The 12,884-nt window shown below is 36.0% G+C and overlaps 1 protein-coding gene and 1 pseudogene across 2 annotated transcripts; one reads left to right on the top strand and one right to left on the bottom strand.

Moving 5' to 3' along the window:
• Positions 2,677-6,774, top strand: LOC109712210 (annotated as a pseudogene).
• LOC109710961 (BTB/POZ domain-containing protein At5g48130) lies at positions 7,255-10,334 on the bottom strand. Of its 2 annotated transcripts, XM_020234915.1 has the most exons (5): positions 9,937-10,334; positions 9,696-9,817; positions 9,523-9,592; positions 8,293-9,444; positions 7,255-8,186 (listed from the first exon to the last, which is right to left on the bottom strand). In XM_020234915.1, the coding sequence occupies exons 2-5, from the start codon at positions 9,791-9,793 to the stop codon at positions 7,539-7,541; spliced, it is 1,968 nt and encodes a 655-aa protein (XP_020090504.1). In that variant the 5' UTR covers positions 9,794-9,817; positions 9,937-10,334; the 3' UTR covers positions 7,255-7,538. The 2 variants fall into 2 exon arrangements, with proteins under 2 accessions (XP_020090504.1, XP_020089754.1); XM_020234165.1 differs by having other exon boundaries at positions 9,696-10,334.

The following is a 12,884-nucleotide window of genomic DNA, read 5'->3' as shown; positions in this document are numbered from 1 at the left end:
AATCCGAACCCGAATCCAAACCCGAACACGACGGATTTTAAAAATCCATATCCAAACTTGAACCCGACAAAAAATCCGAAACCCGAACCCAAACCCAAACCCGAAAATTTGAACCGGAAACAATTATTTCTTTTTTCAATATTTCAAAATATATTATATTAAACCTAAAATTTTAAAATACAAATTCAAATATAACATCAAATTTATATATATATATATATATATATAAGCACGTATATTCAAATTTGGGTCTGTCGACAGATCCATTTTTCGGCGAGAAAATTAGCGCCAATTTTTCTCTTTCCGTACGAAAAATTTTAAATATAAGAATAAAAATAGAAACAGCAATAAATACGTTAGTTCTCTATAACAGATTACTGATGTGAAAATCTTAAAATATAAATTTTTCTATTTAATTTCAAAAGTAAGTTCTCTATAACAGATTACAGGTGTGANGAAGTGAGTTGGAAATGGAATAGCTCCATTTGGTTTCCTTTTCTGATAAATGTGGCTTCTTTTTGCCAGAACAATCGACTATGGTGTGATTTTAGAACAACCAAGAATTTCTTCATCCTAGGCGAATTAATTTAACTAGAATTACTAAATTGAATTATTTGACCGTGTGCGAACGGAAGTGAATCAAAGTTGATGTCACAATTATATCATTCATTTTAATAGTTAAACATATCCATTTTTTGTCAAAGAAACAAAATTTTGCTTTTATATATATATATATATATATATATATATATATATATATATATATATGAGTCCGGCTACTATACTTTTATGAGTATTGACTCCCTAATACTCATAAGTTTTCAGCCCTTAGATTTATTCCATTGATCATTTCATTCGTTAGATCATACTATTCAACTAACTACCCACTCAACCCTACGGGACCACTATCATTCTAAGTAGGGACCACCATCATCCTAATCAAACATCCCATCAATCAACAGTTAAAAATTTATGAGTACGAGGGGGTCTATACTCATAAGAGTATAGTAGCCCCAGCCATCATATATAATACAAAACAAATTCGGATTCGGCCTGGTTCCGGTCGGGTTTGGGTTTGGGTTCAGGCGGGTCGGGTACAATCAAAATCCATATCCGAATTCATGTCCGTCGGGTTTCTATTTTTGATATCCATATTCGAATCCATATCCATATCCATCGGATATATCCGTTTCATTCGGGTTTAGGTTCGAATAAAATTTCGGATATCCATATCTATTGACATCCCTAGTTGGAATGCAATCACAATAAATCAAGATGTTAGAAGCTTAATTGTCAACAAAAAAAAAAAGAAAAAAAAAAAAAAAACAGTGCAAAGATTGGAGAGTGTAATTAACCCGAAGTCTTTATAAGAAGAGCATGCAAGTGATCTTCATCTTCAGCCAATCATTCTTCAACATCCAAACATGATGGCAGAGACTAAGATAAAATAATTCTAAAAATATAAAAATGTAAAGTGTAAAATTTAAGCTAGTCAAATTTCCACCAACAATTTAGGGCCATATTGCATTATTAGGCCCAGAGGTGAACGCAAGATTTATTTTGATACTCAAATTTTAATTTTAATATTTGAAATACTAAATTTTAATAATAATTTAATTTAGTCTCTAAAACTTTAACTATATTTTATTTTAATCCTTAGCTTAAAAAAAAAATTTATTGCTTTGTTCTAGTTCATTTATATGTACGGTAAAAAGTCTATCAACCCTTTATTGGCCTTATAATTGTAATTAATAATTCAATGTGGAGGGTGGTTCTTAAAAAAGAAAAAAAAAACTTTTTACAGAAAATACTATTTTTTCACAAATTTTGTTTTTTTAAATAAAAAATCTGAAAAAACATAGTAATAATATAGAATTCATATATGTATAAATTTATATAGAATCGTGCGCACTATTGTTAAATCTTATGCACTATTATTCTACCATACGTTTCTAAATTTTAATCTATCTGCATATCTATATCAACATAGTAGTAATAATATAGTGGAGTATCACAAAAATGAAGTGTCAAAAGCATTTCTCTAATAAATATTTCTATTCAGCATTGACGGATGGAGAGACGAGAGACGCACGTGCCACCAACATTTGGAACCTCAAGATCCCCTTGAAAGTTAGAGTATTCAGCTGGTTGGTTCTAAAAAAAAAAGATGCTTACACGTGATAAACTAGTTAAGAGGGGTTGGTTGGAAGACCCTATTTGTGTACTTTGTGGGTCAGGCAAGGAATTAGTGGACCATCTGTTCACCCGGTGAGTATTCTGTAAGTTCTTCCTAGTGTCTGGGGTGAACGATATACACGCTCATGACCTGGGAGACGACATGAACCTAGTATGGGATAGGTGAATGGGCAGAAGGGACTTTCTAAAGAAGGGAACCAGACTTGCTAATCTAATAGGTTGCTGGTAAATTGTGTGAAAAACTAGAGTTCTAAATCCCGAACTGACGGTTCACAGATTAAAACTTCTAGCGAAAGAGTGGGATTCTCTCCTTATTTTGTAACCTTTTTTTTTTTTTCCACTTCCGGGGTCTTGTTGCCCCATATTTATAGCCTAATTCGTCTATTCAATGAATGAAGCGGGTAGCGCTCTACCTCTTTCTCAAAAAAAAAAAAAAAAAAAAAAAAAAAATCTCCCTTCTTTCCCGCTCCGACCTCGCTCACTCTTTCCTCTCGTCTCTTCCCTCCAAACCCCTAAATCCCTTCTCTCCTCCCTCGTCTCCGAAACTCCGAAATTAAATTCAAAAACCCTAAACTTTCAAAATACTCCCCCTCCCCCTCCCTCGCTATGCGCTCCATTAACGCCATGCGATATCTCCTACCCCACTCCCACTCCCACCACCACCTCCTCCCGAAACCCTCCCCTTCTTCCCCCCTTCTTCTCCTTCCCCCCACCTCGTCTTCTCCCTGTCCCAAATTTCTCCTGAAATCGTCGCGCCTTTCTCACCTCCCGAAGCCCTCATCCCCAACCCTCCGATCCTTCTGTGCGGCCCCCGTGGACGGGCCCGATCGTCCGTTGGACGTCCGAGCTCCGTACGGCGAGATTCATGTGATCGTTGGGCCCATGTTTGCTGGGAAAACCACGGCGCTCCTCCGTCGAGTTCGATCGGAGGCCGACAACGGAAGGTTTGCGCTTAGAACCCCATTTCTATATGTTATTGCTCAAAAAGTTGCAATTTTGAGTACCCCATTTAACAAATTTAGGGGGAATTGCTTACATATAAAGCAGTGAAAGTTTGAATTTTTCTTCGTAGTTTATTGTTATAGATATACACTGCGAAGCTCCTGTTACTGCAGTTTTTGCCCTTGACAACACGTCTTTTCCAAATCTGCGCATGGGTTTAACATTGTAGAGTTCACTCAGAAAACTAATTGAGCGACAGAATAGACAAGTTAGAAATGAAAATGACAGTAAACTCGTATTTTAAGAGATATTCTTTAACAAGGAAAGTTATTTTTAAACAAATTTTCAGAGATTAAAAGAATATATTTTGCGATTCCCAAACATTGAAGGGTATGCAAAGGCCCCTTGTTCGTGTGCTGTACGTTTTTGAGCTTATGTCGACAACTGATTTTCCAATTGTACAACCATTCTTGCGATTATTTGGCTGCAACGATCCTCTGGATATCAATATGTTAACTTTTAACTGCCGAGATGTTTATGAAGTATGTTGTGCAATTGTTATGGAATTTATGTAAAGAGTGCTTCTTTGTTGAATAAGCTTATGGCTCATTTGGCCTTCATCATGCTGACCTCTGGTTTTGCTTAGGAGTTGCCATTTTATTTACCATTTGATTCTAATCAGATTACAACATCTTTGTCCCGTGGGGTATTGCGGTAAATAGATGGCTTTGCTGTTGGATGGGGAGGAAATGTTGTGCAAGTGAAATTAGTTCAATTTGAGTATTTGTTACTCAGTTTAAACTATTGTAACAAAACGAAGCTGAAACTGCAGAAGCTGAAACTGGGAACATATTTAGCTGCAGTTGTATACATGTTTGCTTTGCTGCTTTTATTTATTTATTTTCTTTCTTGCAATGCCTACTGTCAAGCAAATTATCGTTTCTTTACAAATTTGTATACTGTCGTCTTATTTAGAAAATAAAACTTAAGCACATATAAACAACTTAAGACAAATGTAGTTGTTTTTTTTTTCTGGTTTTTGTGAATTTGAGATTGTAAGAAAATAATGTAAAAGCAGAAATGGTGCTGAAACTGCAGTTAGTTTAGACAAGTGGATGCACAGTTCATCTTGTTTTCTTTCTGTGAGCAGAAGTGTGGCACTCATAAAATCCAACAAGGACACAAGGTATGGATTGGACTCTATAGTGACACATAATGGGGTGAAGATGCCATGCTGGGCTCTCTCGGAGCTTTCAACATTTCGAGATAAATTGGGAGATGAAGAATATGATAAGGTGATTGCAAGTTGACTAGTTTTTGTAAAGTATTTTTAATAATAGCTTTACTTGTTTTTTGATTTAAAAATTCTTTCTGGTGCTCTTTTATGTGTTTTAGAAGTTCTTAATTTGGCTTATGGCATCCACGTTGCCTGGTTTATGTTTTCTGTTTTTTGGTCTTTATGTATAATGTTTCTTGAAACCGTTTACACTTGGTGTATGAGTCTCATACCGTTCACTTGTTTAAGCTGAATAAGAGGACTGGGGAATAAACTTTGAAAAAAGAATAGTAGGTAATAAAAATACGGATTCTATTACGGAACAACATATAGTTGAGGGTGTCTCCATGTCCTTCTACCTTTATTTAACTTTGAGTAAAAGTTGCATGGCAATTCTATACTGATCTAGTCGGATTGAATGTGAAGTTCAGAAACTGAAGGAGATTTTCTCTTCTTATGCTTCACTAATCTCTGGCATGCGGGAAGGAAATTTCAAATGTACTCATCTACTCTCAGCCTTTGTTGGTCTGATGGTCATTATCAAGCCATCAGGGATCTGAACTTTCTAAAACGTCTCGTTTAATGCTCCCCCTCTTCGACATCTTATTTTGAGGAGCTGTCAATAGAGTTGTCTTGGCCATTCAATAGCTTTGAGGACTAGTATTTCATACTACTTATTTGCCTTGGTAGCTCAAGTCAGTATAATGCTGGACCAGTTTCTCAAGTTTATTTAATGCTTCTTAACTATGCATATTTGCTACATGCTAACTAGAATCTATGCTAGTCGGGGAAAGGATTTGCGTAAAAAAGTATAATCTCTTTCTAGCTCGTAAATGTATTGGTTTAAGTTCTGTTTATATCAATTTTGCTTCGTTTTCTTATTCTTAAGTCATAACGATCTCAGTTTCTCATTTTCCTCTAGAATTTTGTCCTCACGAAACTGTAGCACCTTTGTTATCTAAAAGAAATGCATTTTCTCTGGTTTCACATGCTTTATTCACAATAGATTGATACCAACTAGCATATCTGTAAATTAATTCGCTAATAATACTACCTGGCAGCTGGACGTTATAGGAGTTGATGAGGCACAATTCTTTGAAGATCTTTATGACTTCTGCTGTAAAGCAGCTGACAATGATGGGAAGACTGTTATTGTCGCAGGCCTGGATGGCGACTACTTGAGGTATTCGCATAAACATTCTTGTACACTAGATTGAAATATTGGTTTTGGTTTCACTATAACCTGAGATCCCAGTTTTCTTTTTTGTATTTTCTGCAGTTTTGATGATTCCAAGCTTTAGTTTCTAGTTTTGGTTAAAAGGTCTTCCAAATTTTCAAAATATCAGTCAAAATGCAGGGAGCTAGAATAATCATATTTATTCATTTTTTGGCCATCGAGGAGATTAACCCAAGATTATTAAAAAAAAAACTTCAAAACATAAGTAATTGGTAAATGAATTGAATTTGGCACTATCAGCTAGTAGGGTTAATTTGGGCGGCTGATATCCGAAAGCTAATACTTCTCTAGAGACGTTCTAACTGAAATTAAAATGTTTTTGTTTTGGATTGGTTTGGGTTGAGTTAATATCATTTGTTTCTGTTCACTTCCAGTTTTGCAGTTTCCACTGAAACTTCGAACTATGACATAAACATCTTGAGCATCTTATTATTGATATATTGCCTTCCAGTGTAGGAAGTACTAATTTTCCGATTTTTGCTTAACAATGCAAGTAATTAGGGCATCTTCCAAGAGCATTTGAAAAAAGATCCTTTATTGCTTTCATCCAAGTTTAGGAGACTTACAAGTTGGATTCTTATAGTGCAACACGACATTTACAATTATTTCGTTTTTTTTTTTTTTGGCATATTATATTTGGCAGGAGGAGATTTGGCTCAGTTCTTGATATCATTCCGATTGCTGATTCTGTCACTAAGTTGACAGCGCGGTGTGAACTTTGTGGTCGGCGTGCTTTCTTTACTCTGAGGAAGACAAAGGAAACACAAACTGAACTCATTGGCGGGGCCGACGTCTACATGCCCGTATGTAGACAACACTATGTGAATGGACAGATCGTTGTTGAGGCCGCAAGAATTGTTTTGGATCTAGAGAGGTCCACTGCAATTCATACTCTAACATAGGAAATGGGTAGTCAATTCTAATTAGCACTATCCCATGAATATATTTTTCAGTTGAAATCGTTCTTGATTTTGAGTATATTTCTGTTCTTTCAGAGAGATCCATTGTTTAAATATGGGGACTGGGGAGTTACAATGTTGGAATTAATTTCCCACTTGCCCTAGATGTTGTAAAATGCTAAAAAACATCTTAATTTTAAATGCTTGGAAGATAATTTACCTCAGAGTGTTCCTTATGTTTGATACTGCCTGCAATTTGTGGCTAGCTCATGGCCAGGTTTTTGTGTGTTGGAAAACTGAGAAGCTCATGAATATGGAAAAAATATTTGTTTTAATATCATTGGGGTTACTGGTAAAACAAGTGAGCATGATCATGTTCAGAAAGTTTGTGCTAAAGCATTATCGTCGTGCAGCAGATGCGGCATTGGAGCTAAGCTATCTTTTCCTGTTTAGGATTAAGTGTTCGAGTTTCTGTATTTTGCATCACATCAGTTCAGATTTAATAGCTTTTTAAAGAAATGGAAGCTAGAGCAAAAGCAAGTCACACGGAATAGAAAACTGGCAATCCATTGTCATCAACCTGCACATTTTCTTCGTAAATCTGATGGATAACTACAAAGAGATCTTATTTTAATCGGAACAACCTCTGATAAATCGATGCTGTACATTGGTAATCCATTCGTCTTCGTCATGCAGTACTAGCCGGCAGGTGCACGTGGTTCTGGCATGTTGTGTTGCTTCTTTTTTACTTCTAATTACCAAGAAAGGAAAATCTGGATGGAGCATAAGATTCTGCTACTCCTAGTAGCTTATGTTCATACTCACTGATACAAAGTTGCTATTTATGCACTTAATGTTTTTCTTTATTCTAAGTGATATTTGGCTCTTCAAAGAATGAAGAAGTTTTCACTGAAAACTATTGCCTAACAATCACTTAGTGCCATGCAAGTTTGTGCTTCTGTGAGCACTAGATCCATTATTAGGAAGACTAGAAGCTGCTTTGTTTCATCTTTGCTTTGCCCTTTCCTAACAGAGCTATTCTTCTTAACATTTTCAGTATCCCACTGGCACATTTCCTCTGAGAAGCCCAACTCAGGGAGCCAATGCAGGTGCTTACTTGGCCAGAGTGGCTTCTTCTCTTCAACAGCACCTTATCCTCCCTGCCAAACAGTCGAAAGCTCTGCTTCTTGGAAGTGCTTTTACCCTGAAGGTTTTTCTTTATTGCAGTGATTTCGTCTTCCAGAGCCTGAAGTCTAAAGCTTGCGGACTCGTATTCAACATGGTGAGAAAGTGCTCCTGATCTCCCCTCTCCACAAACTTGTTTGTATGGGCTCTCATCCGTAAGCTGTTTGTAAGGGCTTTCACTTAGATTCTGGCTTGTGGGGGGATGGCTTCTTGAGGTCGGAGTAAACCCAGTTCCTGAAAGTGCCACACTGTAAGTATATCTGAAGGAATCAGAGCAGTCTCTTAAGGCCTGGTGAGTCTGTAGCTGCTGGATGAAAAGTGCCTGGACTATAAGCCGAAGCGGCATCAGCTCGTTCTGAACCGCATCGATGCAGGCCTCCTGCGATAGCTTTTGACAGTCGATATGCTTGCACACTGAAGCCTTTTCTTCGCCAGATAAATCTGGGTGTTCCTGAGAACAAATAGTTACCCGGGAATAACAGTTTAATTTGCAGAATAACATAAATATCATTGTGGTATGAAGAAATTTAATCAGTTTTAAGAGTGAATTTGCTCACCAACAAGAAGATGCTGATTGCTCCATATAGATGATCATGAGTCTCTCGAAACGAAACCGGAATCGCTTCAATGAGCTGGACGAATCTGTGAGGTTCCAACTTTGGATCCCTTGCAATTTGCGACAGATATCGATCCCATAGTTCCGCAACAATCGAACTACTAAAGTGGGTGCTTCTGTTAAAATCAGTCCCACTATTGGATGATGCATAATTTGAAATTATATTCTCCATCGCTTTCAATTCGGGACTAAATGCGATGGTTCCGCTCTCTGGAAGGGGAAAGTCTTCGACTCTTGCAAACTGTAGGCGAGATGCTACTTGGTGTTCTAACTTCTCCCTACTCTTTTCACTTAATTTGAGACTGAGAGATCTTGCGAGCAAGGCGAAGTAAAATGACACCGGAATTACTCCGTCAGCCTTTTCTTCGGCAGGAAATAGCTCAAGTAAGCCCTCCAGAATTGCTGAGACCTTGTTGTTAGCCTCCTCAGCTCCACTACATTCATCTGTGCTCTCCCAAAACTTGTGGGTCTTCTTCGAAAGCACCCACTTATTCGCGTAGAACAAAACTACGGGGCTCACATACTTCTCCTTCATCCCTTGCCTCCTCAGGGAGCCAATTATCCTCTTGAAGAACTCAAAGGGAAGTGCTATGAGATCCTTGATCCATAAGTCCTGCCCTGTGATCTGCTTAACCTTTTCGGAGTTCCAAGCACGGCCCGATAAAGCTTGGACGCTGATCACGGGCCGATCCCTTCTTTGCTCGGGGTCGAGAATCTCCATGCAGGCCATGAAGGCGAGGGACTCGACGCACCGGCTTACGATTAGGAGCTCTTCGGAGATCGGAAGCAATGGTTGGCATTTTTGCAGGACTATGAGTGTGTCATCCCAGCCCTGAAGCACCACTTGGTTGATGTATAAATCTGATCTCTCGCCGAGGTTAGAGAAGGCGTACTCTTCGGTCATCTCTAACTGCTCCGCCGCACATCTAAGTGCTGATACATTAAAAGGGTCTAAAGATAAGGGGTAGCCATAGCTGAATAATGCAACCATCTCGAAAGTCTCGAATCCTCCCGGAAAATTCTCCGGTAGTTCGACGTCTGACGAACTTAACAGTGCTCTTCTGAAGTACCCACATTTGGAAGTTAAAGGTGACTGCATGGTAACCCAAAAATGTTAAAATTGATGGTTGACAAGGTTAATATCCTTAATCTTGTTAGTTTATGTGCAGACCTTGTGGAGATCGTAACTCCGGCCGTCGACTCGAACGCGAACTGATGTTGGTAAGCCAGTTTCTTGGGTCCTAGTATTGCAATTCAGATAGCAGATTCAAAAATGATGTTAGAGAGGAATTGGAAAAGAGAAATACAAATGAGAGTGAGAAAAAAGAAAGAAAGAAAAATTACCAAGCAAGTACTGTCCTTCTGAGCAAGATCTCTGTATTAGGACTTGCAGCAAATGGACTAGACATGAAAGGGCTACCTTTTGGGCTCGGAGTTTCCATCTCTCAACCCCCAGTGAAATATATCTGCTGGAACAAAACTGGCTTTTTTCAGATGCAGTTTCAGAGACAAAATTTGGGAGGCTAAAAAGTGCTTTTCTGAGGAAGTAGAAGAGCAGGATCCAAGTTGGTTTTCACAGTTGAACCTGGTATTGGACTTCTCAAGTGAAGCTGCTGTGATCATCGGCCACTTATTATTATCATCTCACTTGAGGAGCAAATAATTTTGTTTCCAAAGTCAAAGAAGACTGTGGATTGTGTGCATGGGGAGGGTGGCTGAGGGCGCACGAATGGGGGGTTGGGGGGTTTGAATCCCGAATTTTGAGGCTCGGAATTCGGATTGCACCATGGAAGGTTTCTGGTGAGGCGTGCACTCAAAGCTAAATGCTGCTCTTTTCACCCCTCGTATTTTTATCTCACTCTCTTACTGTGCTTTAAATAAATAACCGGCTAGACCTGGTCCACCGTGCACCGATTTTATTACTCAACGGTAAATTCTCAAAAATGTTTACTGTACTAAAATTTTTCTAAATAATATGTTAAAAAAAATGACTGCACTAAAAATTTTCTATAAGTTATATGCTGCAGTACAATCGCAAGCACTACTTTCGTGAAATTTTTATGTTTTGATGGTTATATGTTTCTATAAGTTATATGCTGCAGTACAATCGCAAACACATTTTTATACATTGTTGCCGTTGAAATTTTAAACTTTTCTACTTATTAAATAAGAAAAATAATTTTTTTTTTTTCATACAACAACATTAAGTAACTCTTAATACTAGACGGTTTCTTAATAAAGTATTTAATAAGTAGAAAAGTTTAAAATTTCAACGGCAACAATGTATAAAAATGTGTTTGCGATTGTACTGCAGCATATAACTTATAGAAAATTTTTAGTGCAGTCATTTTTTTTAACATATTATTTAGAAAAATTTTAAACTTTTCTACTTATTAAATACTTATTAAATACATTGTTGCAGTAAAAATTTTTATGTTTCTATAAGTTATATGCTGCAGTACAATCGCAAACACATTTTTATACATTGTTGCCGTTGAAATTTTAAACTTTTCTACTTATTAAATACTTATTAAATACATTGTTGCAGTAAAAATTTTTATGTTTCTATAAGTTATATGCTGCAGTACAATCGCAAGCACTACTTTCGTGAAATTTTTATGTTTTGATGGTTATATGTTTCTATAAGTTATATGCTGCAGTACAATCGCAAACACATTTTTATACATTGTTGCCGTTGAAATTTTAAACTTTTCTACTTATTAAATACTTTATTAAGAAACCGTCTAGTATTAAGAGTTACTTAATGTTGTTGTATGAAAAAAAAAAAATTATTTTTCTCTATTTTTTCAATGAAAAGGCTGAATATGAATTTTAGTCAACTTATTGTGACATGTACAATGTGACGTCAGTTTTAAAATAAATAAATAAATTTTTTTCTATCTTATTTTTTTGCTGTAACATAATAAAATATGCCTGTAACTCTAAAAGAAATCTACGATTGCAACTGAAAATCAAAAGCAAAAACAAAACCAAACATGCTCTAAGGCTTAAGACGCATAAAATATTAAAAGCTATCCAATAATTTTAAGTAAAAATAAGTTGCAGCAAAAAGTTGCAGCAAAAGCATACTAAAATATGCTTCTTGAGTTTTTTGGCAGGACGATAAAAATTATTATGACAATTTCTTTTTATATAAAATGAACATAATAATTTTCAATTTTATTTTTCACTCTGTACAAATCCAAACATAACTTTACGGTTGAACGTAGGCATTGGTCGTTGCCTGACGTGGTGGACCATGTCCATGTGATAATGTCTTCTGCGGTAGCAGTAGCGAATGAGCCCTCGCTAATTCTCACCGCTGAATATTTTGTATTTTTTTAATTTTCTTTTCGGTGACGTGCGTCTAACGCCTGCGACGGCACGGCTTCGGAAATTTCGGAGGTTATCTTTTTCTTTGCTTCTTCTTTTTTTTTTTTTTTTTTTTTGACCCTTTATGGCTTTCTCTCTCGTCTTATAGTTGCGAGCTCCCGAAAACCTTTTCCATCTCTGATACTTTTTTTGAGAAACTTCAAATGTCACTCATATGATTTTATATTTTTTTTTATTTTAATATTATATACTTTAAATTGTATCAATTTAGTATCCAGTAATTTTATTTTTATCTTTTTATTATCAATTTTATTAATTATTTTTATTAAATCAGTGATAAAGTTAAAACTAAATGTTACTTAAGTAAATATTCAATAAATTTAGGTGGAGTATTTAAAGTTTTTTTATACATAATTTAACGAAATATTAACTGACAAACTGACGAAAAGATAAAAATAAAACCATAAGACACTAACTTGATACACTTTAAATCACAGGATACTAAAGTAAGAAAGTGCGAAACCACGGGAATGGTATATGAAGTTTGCCCTATTTTTTTTTTATGATTCACCTGTCCATCATAATTATTAAAAAATAGAAAACTTCAAATACCACTCCTGTGGTTTCACACTTTTTCACTTTAGTACCCTATGATTTAAAGTGTATCAATTTAGTACTCTGTGGTTTCGCACTTTCTCACTTTAGTACCCTGCGGTTTAAAGCGCATCAATTTAGTACTATGTGGTATCATTTTTTTCCTTTTGTCAGCTCCTCTATTAATATTTCGTTAAATTATATACAAAAAACTTCAGATACCCTACCTAGGTTTATCGAATATTTACTTTAGTACTCTTTAGTTTTAACTTTGTCATTTATTTTTTTTCCTCTGTTAATATTTCGTTAAATTATATACAAAAAATTCAAATACTCTATTTAGGTTTATGGAATATTCGCTTTAGTACCCTTTTGTTTTAACTTTGTCACTGATTTAACGAAAAAATTAATAAAATGAATAATAAAAATAGAAAAATAAAACTACAGGGTACTAACTTGATACAGTTTAAACCACAAGGTACTAAAGTGAGAAAGTGCGAAACCACAGGGGCTAACTCGGTATATTTTAAACTATAGAGTACTAAAATGAGAAAGTGTGAAACCACATAAAAGGTATTTAAAGTTTACCCTAAAAGAATATTTATT

Source organism: Ananas comosus, linkage group 1, assembly GCF_001540865.1.
Source record: "Ananas comosus cultivar F153 linkage group 1, ASM154086v1, whole genome shotgun sequence".
In the NCBI taxonomy this organism is placed as follows: domain Eukaryota; kingdom Viridiplantae; phylum Streptophyta; class Magnoliopsida; order Poales; family Bromeliaceae; genus Ananas; species Ananas comosus.
This window is presented reverse-complemented; position numbering and strand designations above follow the sequence as displayed.

Excerpts from the sequence above, each read along its gene's own strand:
- LOC109710961 (XM_020234165.1), bottom strand. The coding sequence starts at position 9,793 with ATGGAAACTCCGAGCCCAAAAGGTAGCCCTTTCATGTCTAGTCCATTT. Across the intron at positions 9,593-9,695 it reads AGAAGGACAGTACTTGCTTG|GACCCAAGAAACTGGCTTAC; the intron begins GTAATTTTTCTT and ends TTGCAATACTAG. Across the intron at positions 8,187-8,292 it reads CAATCAGCATCTTCTTGTTG|GAACACCCAGATTTATCTGG; the intron begins GTGAGCAAATTC and ends ATTTGTTCTCAG.